The following is a 17,408-nucleotide window of genomic DNA, read 5'->3' as shown; positions in this document are numbered from 1 at the left end:
AGGCACAGAGGTACCCCCAGGACCCTGGACATCTCATCAGCTGGATGGATGCACCTGGATTGATGCTGAAATCAGGATTATCAGCTGGATCAACGCTGAAACAAGGACTGACATCCCATCAGCTGAGCTGACACTACAACCAGGACTGGTGATCCCTTTTCCTCTCTTTTCTTCCGTTTTTATACTTCTCTGTCTCTCTGTCTCTCTCTTTCCCTTGCCCCGCACAGCCCCACCCCCCTCCTCCCTTTAATACGTCTCTTCTTTTTTCTCTTCCTTCTCATCTTACCCCTTTTTCCAAAACTCACTGCCGCGTGCTTGCACAGCCGGTCAGGGACTAACAGACCGGTTTCCATGTCAAGCGTGTAATTTACTAGTAACACTTTCCGATCGTTTGTGGGCCCTCAGACTTCGGTCGCTGCTTTCCACACCGCGAGCACCGACGAATCTCGCGCGCTCCCTTCCCCGTAAAAGGCGGGCCGCGGCAGGCGCCTGACGCCGAGGCACCCGCAGCGGCTGCCGGGGCAGAGGAGCCGCGCCGGGCTCCCGCCGCAGCCGCCAGCCCACAGTGTGTGCGGCGGCCGGACGAGGCCCCGCTGCCGCGGAGAACGCCCGCGAAGGCCGCTGCCGGGCGGCGCCCCCTCACGGCGCTGCCCCCGGCGGGAGGCGCGGCGGGGCGGGAACGGCCTGAGGGGGCGGGGCCCCGCCTGAGGCGCCGCTCCCGCCTCCCGCGCTCCCTCCCTCCGCGCCCGCCCCCTCGCGCGCGCCGGCGAAAACGTTGCGCAGGTTCTAAAGCGGCGGCGGGGGCGCGGCCGCGCGCGAGGGGGCGTGTGAGGGGGAGCGGCGAGGAGCGGCCGCCACCGGCACAGCCTCGGCCCGCCGCCCGCCCGCCGCATGGAGCTGTCGGCCATCGGCGAGCAGGTGTTCGCCGTGGAGAGCATCCGCAAGAAGCGCGTGCGGAAGGTGGGCAGCGGCGGCGGGGCGGGAGGAGCGCACGGGGACACCCCTCGCCGCTCCCGCCGCGCGTCGGGAGGGGGGAGGCGTTGTGGGCCGCCCGGTCCCTGTCGCCGTCCCGCGGTCCTCGTCCCCCTCAGACGCGCGGCGGGGCGCTGCACCTGCCCCAGGCTGGCGGGCAGGGGACGCACGTGTTGCTCGTGAGGTGGTGCTCTAGGCGGAGGGGAGGCTGTCGCTCCTGGGGTTCAGCCTGTCTGCAGGATGGGTGCTGCTGACACCAAACGAGAGAGCCCAAACCGGAGAGGGTTTGGGAAAGCTCCCGTGACTCAGTTTCCCCAGCCGTGGAAGCGCTCTCCCGTCTCTGCAGAGTGTTGCAAGGATTTAACCTGTGAGCATGCGGTGTCTAGAGATTCTCCGGTGGAAAGTTCCTTATAGGGCAGTGTTTTCCAACTTTGGGAGGCTGATGAGTCCCCCAAGAGGAAAACGAAACCTGTTCTCTGCCTCAAGTACCCGAGTGCTTTCCTTGCTCTTCTCTCCTGGAAAGGTGTCTGTGGCTGCAGCAGAGGCTCTTGGAGAGTGCTCATCCTGCATGCACAAAGGCCTTTGCCATGCTTTGGGAAGTGCTTAACAAACTCCCCAGTACAACACTGAATATTTTGGTAGTTGTTCACATTGCTTGCGGAGCCCTTGAATGCAGTTTCCAATCACTACACTTTTTTTTTTTTTTTTTTTTTTTTTGTCTTTATTTAAATCTTATACTTAGAGTGAAAAAAAAAAAGGGTTAGCTCTGAACTTCAGCTGTGAGCTGCTGATTGCTTCAGTCAAAAGGATGAGTGCCTGTGATGGATGGAACAGTGTCTGAGTAGAGCATGTAGCAAATGGAAAAGAACATGCCAGAGATGCTTCATAGGTTCTGATAGACTGTGTTCTTTCTCTCTGCTTAAAAAAAACCACAATTCATCTGGCATTTGCTCCTGGCATACCTCTCCTTCCTACATTGATGTGTGCTGACTTCTTGTAGGTTTGCCTGTGAATGTGTGAATGGTTTGGTCTTGCTCTCTGCTTGGCTTTTAGTGTTCTGCCTGGAAGCTTTCTGCAAAGCCATGCTCCAAGCTGATGGTAGTACAAGCATGCTTAAACACCCCTGTGTGCCAAATTTTTGGAGAAAAAGGTACAGTTCAATGGGGGAGTGGCTATGTTTTGAAAATAAAGTGATGGGAAACAAGCTTTTTGGTTGCAGAGTTCAGTCTGTTGATGGGTTGCGTCTCATACTGTAGCCCATATTTGCTTTCCCTAGTTCACCTGTTTTCTTCTGCCTTTTTCCACCCTCAGGGTAAAGTAGAATACCTGGTGAAGTGGAAAGGATGGCCCCCAAAGTAAGTTGTGTTTACTTGTCTGTATTTTCTTTAACATTCCATTTTAGCTTGCACTGTGTCCCTGCAATTGAGCATTTCATTCATAACGGGCAATGGCTTGTCCCTCATTTCAACAACAATAAACAAAACCAAAGAGCCACAAACCAACCCCAAATGTTTTTTGAATTGGCAGCTAAGGAATACAAACTGCCTGCCAGTCTATTCTGACTGGTTTTTGCCACCACTGAAATATTTCATTGAGATACTTTCTAGATACAAACGTTTTTAAATTCCTTGTGAGTTCAACAAAGAATCCAGATTCTTCTGAATTTGGAATGGCTCCTGCTTTTCTGAGTCAGCACTAAGAGGACTCACTTTATGTTTAGAGCTGTCTGCAGCCTTTTAAAATAGAAAACATGTTGATGGTCTTGTCTTCCTCTCCTACTGCTTCCCCTCTGCAATTCACCAACAGAAAGGGACAGTGTTTCAGATTTATTGATTGTAGCCAAATGCAGGTGATCTTTGTCCCTCGAAAATTACCGCCATGCCTTCATTTCCTTGTCTGAAACATCCTGTTATTTTGAGTGCCTTTTCTGCTTTTGCTTTGGTTGCTCCATTGCAAAAATGAAGAAAAGTTGGGGAGTTTTGGCATTGCTGTGCACTGTTTACAGACATTTTTCTCATTAAAATCCAGCTGCTTCTGAAGAAGAGTGATTTCTCTGTGCTTAAGCAGTCTGTGAAATGCTTTGAGATTAAAAGGATTAGGTAACTGGAGAATATTACTATGTCAGCTAGCGGTCTAGTAGAGCAGCCTCCTGGCCAACCCATCTGGGGCTCTGTCTTTGCTTTTCTGTTTGTGCCTCTGTGTGTACGTACACAATGTGCGTGGGTTCAGCAGCCTTACACATGCAGTTGCTCTGTGTGTTGCTAAGCAAAGGGAGCCGCTTGTTATGCGTTCGTCCTCTCTGCTGCAAGGTGGGGCCTGCCAGGATGGTTCTGTCAGGCTGTACCTGGTGTCCAAGGAGCTGAAATTTGTGTTCTTGGGTTCCTAATTGTTGTGTGTAATCCTTATGATTATAGGCCATGTGTGAAGATAAGCAGCTTCCCCTCTCCGGTGATGGTGGGAGAGGGTGACTTTATTTTTGAGTGTTCTGCTGTCAGAGTGTAACCTTGTGCACTTGTTGCTGCCATGTGGCGTGGGTCACTTCTTGGACTACTTTAGCCTCAAATAGCCAAGTCTTACTTCATTGCTGATAGAGGGTGGGAAATGTATTTGGAGCCTGTGAGGCCTCATCCCCTCTTGGCCAGGGTACTGATGTTTATCCTATTCTCCTTTCAACCAACGCATTGAAGTTGTTCTCTTGTAAAGTCCCTTGCCAAGAAGGTGGGGTGAGGCATAGCATGTTTCTTGGACAGAGCAGGCCTTATTCTTAACTGCTGCCTTTTCTTGTCCTGTGTCTTGGGACACTGTGGGAGACAGAAACGCTTTGGGGAATTTAAAGCACAGTTCCCCTGGGTGTAAGGTGATGTCAAGGTTCTCTTATTTTGATGTATGGCATGTCCAAGCATCTTCCCTCTTCCCCCAAGCAGCAAATCTGAAAACTGTTGATTTTTTTTTCCTTCCTCTTGCCTGCCTCCACTTTAATTGTTGCCTCAGTGGTTTGAATCACTTGAATTCAAGATGATCAGACCATTGGAGTCCTCTTTCATCACTCTAGCAGTCTCTGTTCCTTGTTTCTAAACATACATATACCTTTGTTTCCTCATCCCACATCATTCCCTTCCTTAATTACCTACCTTGTGGCATTGCTTTGTAATCTCTGTACCTTTTATCCCATCATTCCCATCGGAAGTATCACGGAAGGGAATAAGGATAGGTCAGTAGTTTACGGCTTTCATATGCAATTCATATTTCACTTTTTCCCCCCCTCTTCTTATTAAAAATTTCTTATTCATGCCCTACACCTCAGATTTATGGATTGCAGTGCTGGAGTCAGGGAATGGAGGAGTGACAATCTGATTCTAGCTACAAGCTTGTTTACAACTTGTGGTGGAGTTAAAAGGAGGGGGAAGAGGAGGAGTAGAAGGAGGGGGAAGGAAGATCATATGATCTGTGTTTTCCAGAGTGCCTGCTCTCTGCAGTTTGCTGCAGCCTAGGCTGTGTGTACCCATATATAAAGCTCCCTGTGCGCGCGCGCATGGTGAACTCAACCATGGTTTTTTTATATGCAGTGTTTTGCCACTGCAGCGAAACCAGAATCTGAGCTGCAGAGAAGGCGGCCAGGGTGGGTTTTTTTTAAAACAAATCCCTTTTCTTCTGCCTATGAAAAGCAATCTGATGACTTTTTTTTCCCCTTGTGGTGTTATTTTTCTTACATTTGTAGGATGAGTGCCAGAATCCCTGCAGCTGGGAGGAAACCTTCCCCTTTTCAAACAATATTTTGGCTTTGACAGCTCACAGTCAGGTTGCTGCAGGAGGCATGAGCAAAGAAGGGAGGGATCAGATGGTTATGAAGACATGTCTGTTCTTAACTCTCTGATGTATAGTGCACCTTGGGATATCTGAATGTCATATTTTTGTTTCTCCCTTTTGTAAAAGAATTGCATTTTCATTTCTAGACCTATCCTCCAGTAGTATTCCTGTGTTACAGTACCTTTCTTCTCTCTAATGGAGAGAGAAAAGGGGAAATATTTCCCAAACCACCTCCCCTGTATACCCTGTGTATCCTATGTCCTCACATGCTGTCTGTGCTTCATCCAGAAATGTATACATCCTAAAATGCTTTCTTTCTGTTTAAAGGCACTGATACATATACACCCTTATGTACCTGCGTGTGATTCCTCTCTGGAATCCTCCTCCTGGAGTCCTCCTCCCCAGGGTCTCGAAAGGAGCTCTGCCTCCAGGCCTAGATCTCACATTTCAGGAAAATTAGGGTTCTGAGGCATTTGAGGAGTCAGGTTTGCTTTCTTGCCTTAAGGTTTGTATGGTAGAGACACAAGACTCACCTTTTCCGGGCAAGTGTGACCCTTAAGAAGTAAATGTACCCCAAGGAGCACTTTGTGATTCTTTCAGCTTCCACAGTGGGAGTGTTTTGGATGCTTTTCCCTAGTGTTATGTGCATCTGTGCTTTTTGGAAACCAGTTTTGGAGTTGCCTGCTAGGTGGGTTCAGTCCTTTCCTGAGCATCTGATGCCTGTCGCAGCTGTCTGGCTGTTGCAGAGGGGGCTGGGGCAATGACTGGAGCTGTTCCCAGGCTCCTTTGGGAGCATGAAGCCTGTTGGGAGCAGCGTTGGTGGCCCTGCCTGCAGTGCAGTTGGGGTACTTTGTATCGATGAGCTCTGCTCTGTAGGGGGAGCCGAGAAGGAGGATGAGGTGTTGGCAAGTGGCCATCAGCTTGCCCCAGGGCCCAGCTCCCAGCATGTTTGGTTGACTGGCATCAGTGGAAAAAATTAAACTCTTAAATTAATCCTTTCAGCTTCAGTGATTAGAAGTAATTAATAATGCAGGTGAGAAAGCGTACTTACTCTTCGAGCACTCTAAATTAAGAGAGACCTATTTTTCAGAAAGATGTACCAGACCATGCCTCATTGTTCCATGGGGTTTGTGGGATTCGAGGGAGTGCCGCAGATGAGACCTGTTTAGGCATGGACTTAAAAATGGTTTGTGAGTGTCTGCACAGGCTTTGTACACAGAGTGGAGGGGGCCCTGGGGAGGAAAGTCTTCCCTGTTTTCATACAAAGAGCTGCTTGATGCTTGGCCCTGCCTGTTTTGGGAAGGGGAGGTGGTGTCTGTGGGAAGCTGGGGAGGGAATGGCTGGGATTCCTCAGAGCTCTCACAATGTTGTGGCAGGCCCCACCGACCCTTGTGAAGACGGTATCCAGGGCTGCAGCACACTGGTAGCAGGCCTGCAAAGAGAATGTTTCATTAAAATATTGTTTACTTTTTATTCCGTATGTTTTTCTTCAGATACAGCACATGGGAGCCAGAGGATCACATCTTGGACCCTCGCCTGGTAGTGGCTTATGAAGAAAAGTAAGGGCACATGTTCTTTCTCTCTGTAGACACAGGAAAAGAAATAGTGTCTTTATTTCATTATATACATGAAGTGCCACTGTTGTCTCTACTTCAGTCAAAGATGAGATATCCTGCTTGAATTTTGTATCCTGGTGTTGATTGAGATGGAGAAGACAGGGTTAAAGCAGCTTTGATTGGCATTTTCAGGAAATGAGGCCAAGAACAGGCAGCACTGAGCCAGAGAACAATCAGATTCAGGTTTAAATCAGGTCCAGAGCTGGACTGGAGTGATGTGAGGTGGGAAGTTTCTCTGACCCATCCTTAATTAGCTGTATCAGAGAAATTCCCCTATTGCAAGGTTTTCACTCCTACAGGAAGCAATTCTGGGATGTTTTCCAAGCTCATGCTGGTCACTATTGGGTTTTATTGAAGGAAACAGAGGGAGATATGCTGCAAAAGGTTTAAGTCCCAACCAGGTTTTATGCTGTGGTGTTTAGTACTCAGTTTGATTTGTATTCCTCTTTCACAGGGAAGAGAGAGACCGTGCATCAGGGTACAGGAAAAGAGGCCCCAAACCAAAGCGCCTCCTACTGCAGGTAGCCTTTTGCTCTTCTGTGTTTTTCTAACTCCTTAGCTGCTGTGCTGCTCCCCTGCTCTCAGTGAGGTAGAAACCGTCCTTGCTGTTGCATGGGAAAAATTGGAGATAACAAGTTAACACGATAACATGAAATCAGTGTTTAGGCAGATAGTTTTAACCTGTTAGCTGAAGAGCTAGCTAATTTGTCTTTTAAAAAGCAAAACAATAAAACAACAGCTCTTTCTATCTGAACTAGGATTTTATAAAGCATGGGCTTGGGTAGTTGTAGGTTACCTGGTTTGTTTGTTCTTTTAGTTTCATGTTGAGCTTGGACTTTCCATCAAGTCAAGGGTAGCCTGTAGTTGGAAGTGGGGTTTCAGCACGCTTTTACTGTTGGCAAGCAAAGCAGCCAATCCTAGGAAGCAGATATTGGGAAGAGCTTAGAAGGCAGTTGAAGAAGGGAGAGAAACAGTGTTGTAGAAGCAGCACACTTTATCCTAGCTCATCTAGACGTGCAAAGAATGAACAAAGAATATTTTCCTGGTTCCCAATGGGGAATCCTCACTGCATGATCAGATGTCTGCCCTGACCCTTGCTGTGTTGGTGTCTTGGCAGCGGCTTTATGGCATGGACTTGAGGAGTGCTCACAAGGGAAAGGAGAAGCTCTGCTTCTCTCTTGCACGGAGGTTTGGAGGAGGAGACAGTAGCCTGCCAGGGGCCAAGACAGGGCAGGGAGAGTTCCCTGAGAAGACTGGGAGTGCAGTCCTGCCATTCTCTCTCCGGAAGCAACGCAAAAACCAGAAGTACCTACGACTGTCAAGGAAGAAGTTCCCCCGCATGGCAAGTCTGGAGAACCGAAACTGCAGGCATGAGTTCTTCCTGAATGATGGAGTGGGCCTAGAGGCCAGGCAGAGCCCTGAGGACTGGGAGGCCATGCAGCACACCAGCAAAGAAGGTGAGACCGGTCACCCTTTGGTGAAGTTCTGGGGCATGTGAAGGATGTTCCGCATCCTTCCACCTTGGTTACATCCTCCTGGGATTGTGGTTCAAGTCAGATCTTCAAAGCAGCCCTTACTGGCCCATATTATGTCCCTCTTATTTGCTGGTTTCTTTCTTGTTTGAAGAGCACAGGTTAATTTTTTTTTTTTTTGTCCTGTTGGGTCTATGTAGGCTTACATTCCTGATGCCCCCCCAATGTTAGAAAACATGCAGTTTTCTAACAGAAGGTACTGCAAGTTTTATCCCGCTTAAAATTTCTTCCCAGCAGAAGTGACACCCAAGTGTGACAGATGAACTTTGCCTCTGTCCACATTATCGACATGTGCTCAGCCTGCTCCTTGGTTCAAAGGACTTTGGCTGGCAGTAGACAAGCTTGGACAGTGGCACTCCTCTCGTAGTGCTGCTTTAAGAAGCATATAGGAATGCTGCTAAGAACTCAAAATGTACTCCCTGCCCCCTCCTTCCCTTTCTTCTCCACACCCTTCTAAAGCCTCTTGCTATAGAGCTGTGTGAGAAGGGGAGAGGGAGATGAAGTGAGGATGGTAACTCCTGTGTGATCCCACTGAGTAGGCAGCATGAGTGTGGGCATGGGAGATGTCCAAGCACATTTGGCATTTTGGGGAAGGATACCAGCATCTTGTGCAGGAGGGCTGTGGGATGTGTGTGTTGCTCTCAGTTACCAGGGAAACTCTATCCTTGCATTGTTAGAGCTTCTGAAGGCGTAGCTTTCCTGAGGAGTGGAAAACCGGGGCTTGTGCTGCTTGTAGTAGTTACTCCTTGCTAGGAGTATCAGTTAGCCAGGCTGGATTAGGCAGGATCTTAGGAAGAGGGTTGTGTTCTGGGAATCAGTGCTATTCCCTCCTTTCTGAGAAAGACTGGAACGATGCTCAGAATCCAGAGAGACAGCAATGGGAGTAGCACAGAGGAACCCAGTGTTACATCCTGGCAGTGAGGAAATGTTTGGGGCTATTCTCCCCAGAAGTGTGTGGCACTAAAGCACTTGAGGATCAGAAGAGTGAGTGGCACTACAGAATTATAAAACTGTTTTTGTTCTCCCCTTGACACATGGCCTGTGTGGAATCCCAGTTACTGTTAGGGGGTGTTGGACTCTTTCTGGGGGGGGAAAGTAGACACTCCAGGTGTTTGAGACAGAAGCCAGGAAATACACTCTTAAGGGGGTCTCATTCTTTGCCCAAGTTGGGGAAACAAGGTATATCGTGGACAGGTAGAGTGACAGGGAGAGGCTGTGCTTTCCTTCCTCTCTCTTTACATGGCAGTCTCTGGGGGCTGTTGGGAAGTGAGTCTTTGGGTGGCAGAGGAGCTGACAATTATTCTTACAGTGAGAAAGTGCAGGGTTGATTTGGTCTCTTGTATGGAGCTGTCTGGGAGCAAAGGAGGTATATGAGGAAGGAAGGGCAGTTTCTCCTCAGAGCACTACGGAGGGATTTTTTACAGCATCACACCCAGGCTGCATTGCAGGTGCAATACAAGGCAGACCCTCAGTTTTGGCTCCCTTTGACTCCCCTAGGAGTATCTGAAGAGCATATGTAAGAGATTTTAATATTTGCCTTTTCAGCAGGGTAGGGCATTTAGAAGACGGCGAGCTCAAACTGAGGTGAATGTGCTTTGCAGACACAAAGCCGAATTAGGGGCTGGGATGGGATGAGGGTATGGGGGAATTGTGGATGGTTAGATGAACTCAGTGATTTTACAGGGTCTTTTGACTTCTGTGTAGGCTGCTCTGATACCACTGTGTATCTGGACACCCAATCCTCCATTTTCCCTTAGCCTCTGAGGGTAGGATTTGCACATGTTCTTTTTTGCTCTCTGTGTTCAGATTCAGTACAGGCTGATTTCACCTATGGCTTATCAGAAAGGAGATCCTTTTTCCATCCTCCCTGTCCCTCTCCCCTTCCTCCTTTCTTCTCCCTCACCTTCTCTGTTTCTCTAACGTGCCCTTATGTGTCTTTCTTTCTGCAGCAGATGTGGATGCCAGTATCCCTTGGATCCCCACTGTGCCCCCCAGCGAAGTGACAGTGACAGACATCACAGCAAATTCCATTACCGTCACTTTCAGAGAAGCACAAGTGGCTGAGGGCTTCTTTCGAGACCGGAGTGTGCAGTTCTGAATCTCTGCAGTGCTCCCCAAAACCAGGGCTTTTTGGGTGGGGCTAGGGAAGGGTTACATTATCCCTTAAGAGAAAAAAAATCCAAAATGTCTCCTCTTAAAATGTTTACAGAGACCTTTTCTCCCCCCCCCTCTTTTTTCCCCTTTCAGATACGCAAAAAAGGGCAGTGAGGGGGTGTGTGTTTGTCATTGCTTTGTCCAGCTGAAAAACTGACAGCCCTTTCCCTGGCAAAGACTCCCCTCCTTGATGTGGAAGCAGCAAGCTGAACAATTCGCCTTTTATCCTGTTAAGTGGCGGCAGCTGCATTTGTGGGAGAGGGCATGTGGAGGTGGAAAGAGAGCTGGATCTCTAGCCTGCCGCCTTGTTCTGCAATTGATATCTCTTGGATAAAGATACATCTCTGTACATTGCTGTTCCCACCTTCCTCCTCCCTCTCTTCCTGCAGCAGTGAGAGGTGATGGATCCTACCTGTGTAGATAACTCCAGGCTGTTAAGACTTTCTCTGCAGTGCTGTTTTCCCTGTGGCCTGCTGTCAGGACTTCAGAAGCATATTTGCCTGTCTGTGGTAAGTCAGTCTTTGCAGCACGGGTCCGTATAGACAAGTAGCGCTTTCTCCCTTTGATTGTCGATCATGTGGAAAGACTGAAATGCATCTCTGAAATCCAAACTGGCAAATTCAATTTGCCCTCATTAAAAGCTCAGAAAGGCAGCATAGTTGAGACATACCATTCTGTATATGCTAAACAAGATTTCCAGGCTCGGCTCTGCTGCATGAGGAATGCGTTACGGAAAGCGGGGTCTTCTTACCCTTTGCCAAATTCAGTACTAATAACAAAGCCTGCCCTGAATCTGTGGTAATAAGTTGGTTGAAAACTGACTCCTCTTCCCTGGGAGGAGGGACTAATAGGACAACTGAAGCATTGCCTGGAACTGCAGAGATATCAAAGATACTGGCACAGGCCCAGGACACAGGAATTAGACAGAACTGAGCTAGAAATGGACCTTGATTAGCAGTAAATTCTGTTCTTGGATCCCATAGAGAGATCCATAATAAACAACATGTGGGGAAGGCATGTGTTAGATTTGAAGAGTGGAAAAATTCCTAGTTCTTAGCAATGAGAATTCTTGGATTGCGCTGGCTGAGTGATACTCTTCCATGACTCCAGTATCCTCACAGTATCTGTGATCCTGTACTACTTTATTGATAGAAACTTCCCCTTGGAAGGCTTAAAAATCTTTGCCAAGGAAAGTGGTCTGCATTTCAATAGACCCGCCTGATCTTGCACTTCAAAATGCCTTGTGCTGGACTGCCTGTGACACTTTGAGGTTTTTGAAGAATTGCTGTATTTTGAGTTGGTAGTTTAGCATAGCATCTGTTCTTGCACATGCATGTTCTCTTCCATTTTTAAAAGCAAATTTTATTTAAATAACTTAATTTTTTAAATATAGACCTTTTCCAATGGAAAGCGTGAAAAGTAAGGTAGTCTAAAGTGGAAACTTTGGGACAGAGTGCTGCAGGGTAACATTGGCTTCTGTCGTGATTACTGTGCTCAAATACTATGTTTCCTTACCCCACCCCACCTGAAGCATCTCTTTTCTGCTGTATGTATTCAAAATGAAAACATGAACCTTTCTATCTCTGAGATAAAGACACCTGTGGAAATCCTCAGTGTGTTTGTTTGAGGGGCTTGGCTCCTGGCCTGCAGAATTTGGGAGCTCCAGGGTTTCTGGTCCTCCAAACATCTACTTATTATAAAGTGCTTAAACTGCCAATGTGGGTTTTCACTAGAAGCAGTTTTTACCTCATTTAGGTTATGGCAGCTCAGTGTAGATTTAGAATTTCCCCTTCCACCTCAGAGCTGTTGGAGCAGGTCTGTCTTTCATGCCATCAGAGCAGTTTCAGGATTACTGAGAAGATCTTGAATTTCTGGACTGACCTTTTGTCTCTCAAAGAAGTAAGATGGGAGTTTAATTATGGAGAAATCTGAGAGGGTGAGAAGTGGAAGCTGAGGGGGGAATTATGTGGTGGGAGGAAGACTGAGTGGGAGAGAAGCTTGCAATAGCTAGCAAGGGCAAGCTGATGAGGTAAGCGTGCAGGCGCAGGATGTTTGTTGAGTGTGGGTGTCCAGAGCGAAGCTTCTGTGTCTGGAGTTGCACCCTTTTTTTGCAGGATGTGGGGTCAGACAGTGTTGTTACTATCACCCACACACCCCCTCTTCCTGACACCTGCCAAATATGCTGAATACCTGCATCTCTCTTCTGTTGTGGACCAGTGGACACACCACATGGTCCAGTCCACTCTCGTGGGTTGGAGCAGGTCAGGTAGTGATGCTTGCAGAAGCATAGCATTTTAGCTTATTTTAAAAGAAGTTTTGAACTGCAGCTATCCTGCTAAATCTTCGTGGCATTTATGGGATCTGGTTTCTTTATTCTAACGCAGCAATAGCTGCCTTTGTCATGTCTTCATCTCGGTGTAGAAATGCACCAAAAAAAGCTTTCTATTTACTAAATTCCTGGCTTTGGCTGACATTGGAAGCAATATCAATCTTGCAGCAGGAAAGAGCTTGTCCTAATAAACTAAATTTCCTTCCTCTGCTTTTCACTCCACTCTCCAGCTGACACTTTTCAACACTTTATTTTGGCATTTTTCTTTAAACGTATTTTCTTTCTCTTGCAGTGGAGTTTTCAAAGACCTGTGGTGGTCTTTGAAAGAGGATCCACCCACAGCTTCATATCTTAATCATTTTTTTGGATCAGGCTATCTAGTGTTCTGCTGACTGGTGACTAAACTACACCAAGTGTGGAACAAAGTACTTGGCTGCAATGCTGCTTTGTGTCAATGAGGAGCTTCCCATAATGGGGTTAAGACATTACAAGCTGCATGTGCGTGGGTTTGGAGGGGAAGGTGTGAAGAGGTGTTTAGAGGAAACTAAGCAGTTACTTTGTTGTTGTGGACTTTTTTTTGACATTCATGAATTCTTGTTTATCTCGAAGAATTTTTTGAGGAGATTTTTCTCCTGATCTTTTTAAAATGTGGCTCTGTTCCACATTGTTTGCTGACGTATCACTGTAAACTTCCTTGGTAGAGCTGGTCTTCAGGGACTTTAAAATTAGCTTTATTCCACCTCTGCAGGTGTAGAGATGGTTTTACTATGGATGGAAAGACAGGTTGTCTGGGTTTTTCTCTTCTCTCCAATACTGTCCATCAGCCAGTTTAACCCGAAACCTGCCAATTGAATTGGGACCTCCTCTGCTAACATATCAGGAAAATCAGATGTTGTGTTTGGCTCTTTGTTAAGCATTCCTTTTGATTAGAAGAGCCAGAATAGCATCCAGCTGAAGCTGAGTTTAATAATTCTATTTGAAGCACGAGGTGAGAATAGAAATGGGCTAACTCTCCCATACCTTGTTTGGCTCCATGGCTGTAAATAAGAAAAATAAACTTCAGCCAGTGGAAAATACTGAACAACACAAGGAACTGCTCTAATACTCATTCTTAGAACTGTTTCTATGTGAAAATTTACCAGCAGTGTTGGGAGACAGAAGTGTTTATTTTATAGATCTTGCAGTAAACTCACTCTATATGTGATAGACCTGAGGGATTTCATGAGACTGGAAAGTCTTTTTTGTTAACAGGGTGTTTAAAAAAAAATCTACATGGGAAGGACTGCCTTTGTTCCTGGATGGTAATACACTAGATGTTATTGCTCCGATATACAAATGATGCCTTGGAACAGCAAGTTTTAACACGTAAATAGTGGCATTAAGTAGCCTCCTGCATGCTTCTTATTGTCTTGCATTTGCTTGGGGGCCCTTCTGCTTGTGAAGTCAGGTTAAGGTATTTTTTTTTTCCAAGCAAGACCAGGATATTATTGTGAGAACACCCAAAAGCAGTTTCATTTGCCAAAATAAGCCCAAATTTGTTAGTGAATTGACTCTTGTTTATGTCAGAGCTCAGACATAGAGAAGCTTATTGAGAAATGAATGGCTTTTTTTGTTATTAGTGTTGTGAAACTGTCCAGAATTGTTCTTCTGGTGTTTTGTGACTGAATGTATAAAATTGTTTGTTCACCTCACAGAGGGCCCTTGGTCCCAGTACTGTTTCATGCTGTACGCCAGCTAGTGCTGCTCGATGGTTTCACTGGAATAGAGGAGGGAGGCCTCACACAGGTCAGAAAATAGGCAGGGTAGCTCAGGCAAGTCCCTCCGTGGTAGCCACAACAGAGGCCAGGGTGTGGGAGACAGTGGGGGCTGCCAGCCACATCTATGTATTAAGCAAAGCAAAGTCTACCACCACCTTTCCACCTCTTCCTCTCCTCTCAAGCTTTGAGCTTTTGTTTTCAGAAGTAGGGAAAGTACAAAAACCTCTTTTTTTAAAATAAATTGGTATCTACCCATCTTCTGTTCCTCCCTGGCCTATCTGCAGCCTAGGAAGAAGAGGGCAGTGGGCTTTTCCAGGAAGATAATAGGGACAAATGCTGGTTAGGGAAGAGAGAGACAGAGTTGCCTCAGAGCTGCTCTCACTAGGTGGTTGAGGAGAGCTGGCATTTGAGAAGGTGTGTTATAAAGAAAGAACTTGTTGTGAAACTGATCCCTTGCATCTGTGAGTGGAGTTCTGAATGGGCCTGCAGAGAGTGCTGCATTTATGTATCAGTCTTCTGCCATTTGGGAATGCAATGGAGATGTGTACATTGACAACTTACATAGAGTAATTTCTACATGAAAATGTATAGCATTGGAATACATTGCTTTTGCTATGCCTGTTGTAAAGGTTTTCCCCAAGGGCATGATAAACTTGTTTTGAGATAATAGCTTGTGATCAACAGGTCACATTGTCCTGTGCCTGATCTTACTGTCCTCACAGAGAAAGTGTGAGGTTCTGGGTGTCAAACCACCTGGGTTCCACACCTGAAGGTGGTCGAGATAGGAAGACTTATAAAACAGCCCCAGGACAACTGGAAGGGGAGAGAAGCAATCACATAAAATGGAATTCAGACTCTTCCTGTAACTAGCACTTGCTGTAGAGATGATCCCTTTTCCTCTTCCACCTCTTTCTCTTTCCCACTTAAAAGTCTTGAAGTGCAAGGAGCAGGCAGGAGATGATCCCTAATTAACTGGGAGTTGTAGAGGTGCAGGGCTCCATGGGAGCATTTGTGGCCGCTGTGGATTGGTAGAAAGCTGGGACGGGGTAGAATTCCTAAGACTCTTCAGAACCTTCATCACGGCTTATCTCATTACTGGGGTAGCAGAGTTTTGGCTGGGAGGGGAATTTTGGAGGATGAGGTGGAAAACCTTTTATTATTATTATTGTTGTTTTTTAACCAGAAAATGTAGTGTCAACACAAAGAAGCTTTTTGCAAATCTGTCAAAATGTTAAGCAGCTGTTTGTTTTTTTTTTTCTTTTAAATCTGAAGTATGTTTTGAAGCACTTTGGAAATGCAAAGCACTAGGAGTGCTAAGTACTCCTTATCGTCTGCCTAAAAGTGGCATTTGAAAAGCAAAAGATGTATCTGTTTCAGGCTGCTGGCTGCTCCTTATCATTTTTCCAGAACTGCCACCCAGCCCTTTGCCTCCCTCCCATATGGGAGAGTGTACTCCACTGTGCCGGGAGCAGAGGGTTCCCTAAGGGAAAAGAGGAGACCTGCTAAATCTCTTGCTTGCCTTTGGGGCACAGGTTGGCTTCCTCCCTCCCCACCTCCTTTGATCAAGGAAAGGGAAGAAATGAAGTTGAGTTTCAATTTGAGTGGTCCTAGTCTGGAACTATGACCATTTCTTCCAGCCCCAGAGACATCTTTATAGAGTTTCCTGTCTGAAAAATTGCACCTTATTAGCTTAATTGAGGAACAAGGAGATGTCTGTCCTTCTGCAGGGAGTGGGGAGAGGAAGGGAGGGTGAACCACGAGCTGTCTTCAGTAGCTGCTGGATTTTTCCAGAGGCCATTTCCTTGCCTCAACTCCACAGAACACCAACAAAAGAACTAAAATAATTTAGGTGAAGCTTTTGTTCTTGTATCTCAAGAACCTTTTGAGCAGGCTAAGGGCAAAGAACCCTTTTCCCTCACCTAGTCATCTTTATAGTATGGGGGTCAATACCATAGTTCTCTCGCTGGGTTTTCAGCACCAACCTTTTCCCTCAGCGTATGCACATCATTAGAATGCTTTTGCACACTGACTCATCTAATTTGGTGTGTTCCCTTTCTGTTGCAGGGGAAAGAGGGGGGACAATGGGGTCAGTTAGATGGGAGGATCCCTGATTATTTTTGTTCTTGTGTCTTCAGTTGTTGCTGTTGTTCCCATCAGCACGCTAGAGTGTTGGAGTCTTTGCACACAGAAAGCTTCCTTTTGCACAGAATGAGCTTCTAGCTTTTGTACAGACTAATTGAATGTATTTGGGGAGGGGGGGAATATGGAGTAAACCAATTCCAAACAAACCAATCAGAGTATAATGCCTTTTCTGAGCAAGTATGTGCTGTAAAAGGAGATTGTAATAGCAAAGGGAGAGCAGGCTCAAGTATAATTTGACACAAAGTGTGGTTTTATTTTTGTACTGATATGGATAAGAGACTGTACAGCATCTATTTATTTAGATGATTTATGTGGTAAATGTTTCAAACAAAATTATTAAAATATTAAATATGAGAACTGACATTTACCTCATGGTATGTTTGTGTGGTCATTTACCCCCCCACCTTGCTTTAATTCTACAGCTGAATTGTTTTCCAACAATCACATCTGTTGGTATATAAACACACAGTGCAGCTGGAAAAAGAATGGAAAATGTGCATGAGTGCGTGAGGAAGATCAGTTAAGGAGGATCGATGAAGAATGGAGCATGCAAAGGGTGTTTCTGACATCACTTGTTACTTTGATTGGAGGAGGTCAAATTTTTATTACTTTTTAACCCACTGGGTAAGTTAGAGCTGTCCAGTGGTGACCTGGGATGACTGGTCTTCGATGTACTATAATTTGAAGAGGAGAATGCCAGTGGCAGGGTGGCTGTTGCTCTGGGTTTAGGGAGTTCTCTACATCCTTGCATGAGGCTGCAGTGCCAGGACAGCTCTCTGCCAGCACCAGGAGAGTATGCCCCATGTCCCGCATCTCATTGGAATGGAGAAAGTCTGAGGTGAGGCCTGGGCTGCCAGGCATGCTCTGCAGTGCTTGCCAGCAGGACAGCAGCTCTCCTCCGAGCCAAAGCCTCCAATGCTTTGGCCAGCAAGGCATCCAGGAACCTCTTCAGGAGCACAGCTGCTCCTGGGTACAGTTTGGTCCCTGGTTCACCCCAGGGCTCAGCCAAGGAGCCTGAGTCCTGGAACTGCTGATACTCCATGGAGGAAATCCCAGATGAAATTTAGTCCACTTGAGTGCCTGGCTTGCTCCCTCAAGG

At 46.6% G+C, this 17,408-nt stretch overlaps 1 protein-coding gene across 3 annotated transcripts; it reads left to right on the top strand.

The window, feature by feature from the left end:
• The first annotated feature begins 761 nt into the window (after positions 1-761).
• CBX7 (chromobox 7) lies at positions 762-17,098 on the top strand. Of its 3 annotated transcripts, XR_010743695.1 has the most exons (7): positions 762-960; positions 2,284-2,327; positions 6,273-6,338; positions 6,850-6,916; positions 7,513-7,852; positions 9,877-10,590; positions 16,732-17,098. XR_010743695.1 is itself a non-coding variant. In XM_066320063.1 (6 exons), exons 1-6 carry the CDS (start codon positions 892-894, stop codon positions 10,023-10,025), a joined length of 732 nt encoding a protein of 243 aa, XP_066176160.1. In that variant the 5' UTR covers positions 762-891; the 3' UTR covers positions 10,026-16,676. The 3 variants fall into 3 exon arrangements, 2 of the variants coding, with proteins under 2 accessions (XP_066176160.1, XP_066176159.1); XM_066320063.1 differs by lacking the exon at positions 16,732-17,098 and having other exon boundaries at positions 9,880-16,676; XM_066320062.1 differs by lacking the exon at positions 16,732-17,098 and having other exon boundaries at positions 9,877-16,676.
• The last annotated feature ends 310 nt before the right edge of the window (positions 17,099-17,408 follow it).

This window comes from Sylvia atricapilla, chromosome 5 (assembly GCF_009819655.1).
Source record: "Sylvia atricapilla isolate bSylAtr1 chromosome 5, bSylAtr1.pri, whole genome shotgun sequence".
In the NCBI taxonomy this organism is placed as follows: Eukaryota; Metazoa; Chordata; class Aves; order Passeriformes; family Sylviidae; genus Sylvia; species Sylvia atricapilla.
Note: the sequence above shows the minus strand (reverse complement) of the source record. Positions and strands in the feature narration are given on the sequence as shown.

Bases quoted from the DNA above. Each gene is read 5' to 3' on its own strand.
- CBX7 (XM_066320062.1), top strand. From the start codon at position 892: ATGGAGCTGTCGGCCATCGGCGAGCAGGTGTTCGCCGTGGAGAGCATC. The intron at 6,339-6,849 runs GTAAGGGCACAT...CCTCTTTCACAG, and splicing joins GTAGTGGCTTATGAAGAAAA to GGAAGAGAGAGACCGTGCAT. The intron at 7,853-9,876 runs GTGAGACCGGTC...TTCTTTCTGCAG, and splicing joins GCAGCACACCAGCAAAGAAG to CAGATGTGGATGCCAGTATC.